Source organism: Mercenaria mercenaria, unplaced genomic scaffold (genome assembly GCF_021730395.1).
Source record: "Mercenaria mercenaria strain notata unplaced genomic scaffold, MADL_Memer_1 contig_892, whole genome shotgun sequence".
Classification (NCBI taxonomy): Eukaryota; Metazoa; Mollusca; class Bivalvia; order Venerida; family Veneridae; genus Mercenaria; species Mercenaria mercenaria.
The window spans coordinates 70,327-77,215 of NW_026463804.1; the positions used below are offsets into that span (position 1 = coordinate 70,327).

The 6,889-nt window shown below is 33.3% G+C and overlaps 1 protein-coding gene across 1 annotated transcript; it reads left to right on the forward strand.

Annotated features, from left to right (window-relative positions):
• Positions 1-4,166: 4,166 nt before the first annotated feature.
• On the forward strand, positions 4,167-5,201 carry LOC128554945 (uncharacterized; the record flags this gene model as incomplete). Its single annotated transcript, XM_053536282.1, has 3 exons — positions 4,167-4,418; positions 4,604-4,864; positions 5,154-5,201. Coding segments are annotated over exons 1-3 (355 nt in total), but the record flags the coding sequence as incomplete, so codon positions are not given.
• Between the last annotated feature and the right edge of the window lie 1,688 nt (positions 5,202-6,889).

A 6,889-nucleotide genomic window follows, 5' to 3' on the forward strand; every position in this document is an offset into this window, starting at 1 on the left:
TGTGGATTTGTTTTAATCGTGACTGTTGCACGACCCTGTCACAGTACTACGATCAAAATAATTTGAACAGGAGTTTGATGAAGGATGATACTCAGTAGAGCCTATGTCAGTTTTTTTTTGTTTGTTTTTTGTAGTTTTACAGTGTTTTTATTGTATGCTAAACACAAAAAGGGGTTATAGGAAATATGCATAATGAATATGAGTATGACTTTGGGATTTAAATTAAAGCTAGTGTTTGTTTTATTCGCTTTGGAGATTTTTTGGCATTAGAACGTATAAGGAAGAGAGAGAATATTAAACTCTATTTTAGCCCTTACCCCGCTGAATTTCTATAACGAACTTGTCCATCTTTCACTTTGGACAGTACAATTAACTGTTAAAGGGGGTGCTTACAAAAGGATACCGACTGAATGGCGAACAGTGCAGATCATGATCAGACTGCACGGATGTGCAAGTTGATCATGATTTACACTGGCCGCAAAGATAGACTCAAACGTGTCCAGCATTATTAGGGTTAGTACGAGTAGTAACTCTAGATCACAGCAGTGTGGTTTAGATGTAATTTTGCAGTAAGTAAATGTGAAAAGAAATATCGCCTGTAGAAGACACATGAACATACTCTATTTCCCATTTGACATAGTCTATTTCCCATTTGATGCCAATTTAAACGATAGTATCGAAGACTTCCATATCTAAAAAGGTATTATTCAGTTCAGAATATTCAGTTTCTTATAAAGTATTTTTCTGTGGAAAATTATACACATGACTTATTTTATATTTAATATTCCCACCGGAATTCATTCCCGTCGGAAATATTTCCCATGGCAAATATATCCCATAGGAAATGATTCCCATAGGAACGTCCTCCCATGGCCGAAATATGGGAACGGTTTCCCATGGGAAAATATGTAAAATAATAAAATGACAAATAACTTTTTCCAAAGTCATGTTATGATGTGCCTGGTGTAGAATAAGTTTAAAAGATAATGATTTATCATTTTAAGAAACAAATATATTTCCCATGGGAAAATTTAACACATGTTCTTCCCATGGGAAAGTTATTTTCCCATGGGAAAGTTATTTTCCCATGGGAAAGTGGATTTCCCATTCAAATTCAAAATTGAAAAGTATGGCGTGCATCAGAATTTGAAGTACTTTACTTTTGCGGAAGAATTTTTAAGATAGCGTGTACAGACGTACTTGCTGTGTTTGCCACATATTGGCGTGGCAAATTAAAATTGGCGGCCATTATAAGTAAATGTCCGCGAACGATAGAATCTGACTCTAGATATTCGGACCTGTGCCTCTGTTTGAATCTGTAAAGGATTTTCTAGATGTACGGACTATTTCTATACGTCTATTAATATGTCATGTGGTGGCGCGTGCGTCTGTCTGTTCGTCATATTTCGTGCCCGGAGTATAACATAAAAAAACAATTAAGGTGTTGACCTTAACCTGGACATATAAGAAGGTGACGAAAAGACGAGTTGAGAGCGCTAAACTAGGTCGTTATGTTTCAGGGACAAATAAAGCTTAAATTTCAAATATGACGTCATGTTTCGTGTCGTAAGCATAACGTAAAAACATCCCAGCTATTAATTTTAGCCTTTGCATATAGGCGGGTGGCGTCGAGATGATATGCCGAACACATGAACCTGGTCTGTAAATCAAAGCTTAAGGTCACAAACTGAACTCAGAGTTTAAATCTGTAAGTCATGTTGCGTGTCCGGAGCATAACTTACAAAAACTATTAAAGGTATTGATTGAAACTTAATGTAAGTGAAGATGAGACGATGTGAAAAGAACAATAATCTACATTACTCAACCCGTGACCCGCATTCAATCCCCACCTAAAATGAATTTTCAGTTCCTTGTGCCTTCATATCACGCCATCACCGATGCAATCGCCCTACCGTCCCCTCCCGAACCCACACCTACCGCGTCCCATACAAACACCAAAACATTTTGATTTTAAATTTACTTCCTTGTGCACATTTTTCATTGACCGCAAAATGTGACTAATTGCCTGGTAATAATCCAACGATCGACTGATTAGTAATATCAACGTGCAATTTTATAGATATATAAAGCTATTTGTTATCACTTAATCAAATATTAAATGATCACTAAGCATATAAAAAATATAATATTATAGAATATAAATTCTTGATTACGGACCACAAACTAATAGATATTCTTTTTGCAGTTGATTGTTCCTTTCGATACAAATCATCTTATATAATATCTTATATCATAATTATGCTTATTTGCTTATGTGGTCTTACAACAGCTGTTTGATTAGATTGCAGACCGCAACATTTCAAATTTGGAATACTCGGGATCTAATGATAACGATTCTTTGACAAGTAAGTTTGTTTTTGTTTTACAAATAAAATAATAAGCTAGTCTTTATTTATTTAACATTGCACCGACACAATTATAGGTCATATGGCGACTTTCCAGCTTTGATGGTAGAGAGAGACCCCATGTGTCCCTCCGTGCATTGTTTCATCACGAGCGGGCACCTGGGATAAGCTCGACAAAGTATAGATTAAACACAATAGTTTGATTTTATCCCCTTATGTTAATTCCAATGAAATGGTGGAACCTTTATGATGAAATCAATTTTCCGTTTGTTTGTTTGTTTTTTTTTAGTTGTTTTTTTTCTTCTTTCTTTTTGTTGTTTTTGTTTTTGTTTTACACGGGGGAGGAAGTGTTTCACGAAGGATGGAGTTCTTCTGATAACCTGTCATGTTTTCTTCTGATAACTGTTACGGAGGTCCTGGAAAACGTTACAGAGTTCTTCTGATGTCTGAATGACGAGCCAAGGAATCGGTGGATAAAGTTGTATTTATTTATCTTTAAATAGAGAGAATGGGGTGTAAAACTAAAGTTTGATGATCAAGGTTGCCTGATGTCTTGTGCAATGCGTCAGAAAGAAACTGTTTAGTCTAATAATCAGCGCCATTTCTTTGAAATAAAGACATTTTGAGTAAAACAACCACATCGTTTGCTTATTCATACATATTATTCTTCGTATTCACGTTCTTCATCCTTACCACATGCAATAGAATAATTTTAGCGCAAAGTTGCAATCATAAACCACTTTCTAACAATTTTATGCCCGATTTTTCAAATGTTACGGAATTCAGGTGATAACTCTGAAGATGACACAGAGTTCTTATGATAACTTTTATTACTGCCAGGGTGTTTCTTGAGCTATGTTAAGATACTTTTTAGCTAATTTAATTATTTACAAAGGGTGTTAATGATGTTCTAACGTAATATATGTATCCAAGGCACAGTATTGTGGTTATATCATGTACGGCATGAGTCTTTCGTAAAGTTTAAAACTATGTGCAGTATAATGACATATATAGTAAAATACGAATAGATAATATATGCAGTAAATTGAATTTTTTCGTTCTATCAATGGATGTGTCAATGTTCGTGAACAACGGTTTATTGGTTTCCGTTTTGATTGATCACTGAATTGAAATCAAATCCGTTATCTTAGGGTACATCTATTTGCTGCATTTGCAGAGGCTATCTTTTTCTGAAGTGGTTTATCGGAATAATATGTATGACTACTGTTGTCATCGCATGCAATTCAATTGCTTGTCTAGTTATGCATATTCCTATTATGACCTTTACGTTGAGTTAATATGTGGTAGGTTGAAAAGGCCAATATGCTAGGTAAAGCTTTAGATAATTGTCCTTTGTTTCAGGATGCGACAGTCAGATGTAAATACTGTCACAGAAGATTCCTGACGTCTGAAGCAGTTGCTCATGTTGTAAATATTCATCCTGAAAGGAAAGTCGCTATTACAACATTGAGGCCATGTGGCAAATTTAAAACAACTGTTTATGCACAGTCTTGGTTGGTGTATTTATTCTTTTTAATTTTTGTACAGGACTTTCTGTAGTATCTTTCATCACTTTGCACTCTCAATTTCAATTAGTATCCAATACCTCTCTCAATGACATTTGATAATGTTTATTCACAACCTGTTTCAAAATGTTTCTATTTATTGCATTGCTTCAAGACTCTTATATCTTAATGAATCATACGTAACAATATTATTTATTTTAGATATGCAAATCAATATTTGTTTTGTTGAAATATGTCATTGTTTTTTTTTCCTTCATATAATACTGTATTCATGTATAATCAGTTATGTCATGAAAAAATATGTAATTGTACCAATAAAGAAAGGACAACCGTAAGCTGATATAGCTTTCTGTCCAATTCCTTAATTAATGTTTTGTAAATGTTTCATGTATTACTGAAATAAAATATGTTTAAACTAATGTCTGAGCTAGATAAAGCATTACAGTCTGCAGTTGATGAAATAGATACAAAGGATCGATTATGGAGGATCGCTCAACACAGAAGAAACACCACAATGAAGCTGGGGGTACGTAATTTAAATTTAAACTATATGAAAAAAACATTTAGTTGGAAGTGTTTAATCAAATAATTAAGAAATGTCTTTCACTATCGACTCGTACATTGCACAAGATAATGCTAAAATGTGTATGCTCAAAGTTGTCTTCTACTAATACTATGTTTATATTCAGAAAATGTATGTATTGTTTTCAGATTTAGATACCATTCCTTCAGAAAAGGATCTAGATAAGATTGCACGGGCAATAGGACGTAATTGGGAGTTACTTGGCCCTTACCTTGGACTTACTCAAACGGTGATTGACCATATAAAAATGGACAACGATACTTCGCAAAAACGGATATATCAAATGTTATACAACTGGAGGGAAGATAACAGACCAAATGGCACTAAACGAAACCTTTTTACAGCCTTTAGAAATCAACCTTCCACGACAATTGACTGGGAAACACTTGGTATACTTTTTACCGTCATTAAAAGTTTCAAAATATGATCTTAGCAGTACGTAACAATGTACAGTTTACTTCTACAAATACTGTAATTTCCATTTATTTATACAACAAAACGGTTTGAATAGAAACTACTTAAATGTACATTAAAACATTTCCATGTCATCTATACCGATAATTTTTTTTTGTTGCATTTCAGATCTTTATAAAAAAAAACAAATCTAACATTCATCTACATTTGAGGCTTTGACGTTATTGTTAATGCAATAAACTAAGAATTGATTATAAATTTCAGGGTTATCTTTCCCTGATGCGCCAAAATACAAGCCAAGAGAAGAAGAAAGTAAGTACATATTATCAAGGGCGAGTAATTATGGATTTTAAATAATACCAGTAACGCTTAGTTCTTCTTGTAAGACATTTAACCCTTACTCTGCTAAATTTCTATAATGAACTCGTCCAGCTTTCAATTTAGACTACCATTAACTGTTAAGAGGTCATACTGACTGAATAGTGAACAATGCGGATCTTGATCATATTCTACACTGGTCACAAAATGCAGAATCAATCGCGTGATAAAAGTTAAACGAGAATATTATTACTTAAATAGTAAGCGTTAAAGTCAAATATATATATAGTTAGGAAGCGTTAATAGAAATTTTGAAATACTCAATATATTTGCCTTTAATTGGGTTAATAAAATTAAGATTTTTTTCCAGAACAAAATGTTTTCAAATAAACAGGGTAAAATATATGTTTGTTTTTTGTCTAACATATTTTCATTCTTTTCTTAATTGCATCTCTTGTTTTGACGTTTAAGATAACGGAAACGCTAGCACTTAATGGCTAGCACTTAATGTGATGGAAACATCGGCAAAAATGTAGTAAATGGTATAGTTTACCAGCAGAGAGTAACAGGCAACTGTCTTTTGATATCAAGGTTATCAGGTCGAGATTAATATGGGTTGTAACCTCACCCCTTCCGCCTATATCTGCCGAGCCTCATAACATTGATATCAAAAGACAGTAGTATGTTAGTCTATTTATCATGAAACCCGTATATAAACCGCCCGAGAGCAACGTATGACCTTAACTAATTTCATAGAAATTGACTTCTGCAGCAAAAATAAATAAATTCATATTTTACGGATTCGAAAATTCACCCGCTCCTGAAATATCTGAACGAAACATACGGCAACCATGTTGAATTCAGCTTAGATAACGTCTATTGACTTTCTGATATTTTTTTAACAATCCAACAATAAACACAACTTCAATATGCGTGTTAATCAAAATTCGTCCTATTGAATAAATCAAAGCATGCTTTCAACATTTTACACAATTGACTCATATACAACATACTTGTCCCTAGCGCTGAAAATTTATTTTCCAATTTCAGTCAGGACACTTCAATTTCTAAATTTACACTGTTCCAAGAATTATTATTAACACGAATACTTTTATTTCTACTAACCAAATTTAATGCCTTAAGGAGGTAGGTTACCTTGTTACCAGGGTAAATTCAAATTAGTTTAACCGCAGCAATTTTTTGTATTTCGTGTAATTTAATGTTTTAACAGCTACAAACTCAGTTTCGTTTAAATCCTTCAAGTACAATTTTTATCCAGGTTTGAAGTACATGACCCTCCAAAGATATTTTATATTGAAAAGGGAAGGAAAATACGGATATTTAACACTTTTCAGTGTATTTTGGTTTCATTGTTTTCCGTAGAAGTCTGCACAATTGATAATTTTACTAGTATGCACGTTAGCTTTCTGATATAAGTTTAAAATGTATATGTCGCGGGGCTCTTGTTTGCATGGTAACGCATGTTCTCTCATTTTTAAACAATTATGTATGAAAACGGGTTTTTCGACGGTTTCCGAGCCATTCTGTTAATTGCCAACATGAATTATTTTGGTAATATTATTTAGCAAAATACCAAGCACTTTACATGCCTTAAATCACAAATCAAGAATGCAAAATAAGTATAATCATGTCTTAAGTGTATTATAAACCTTTCGAAGAAT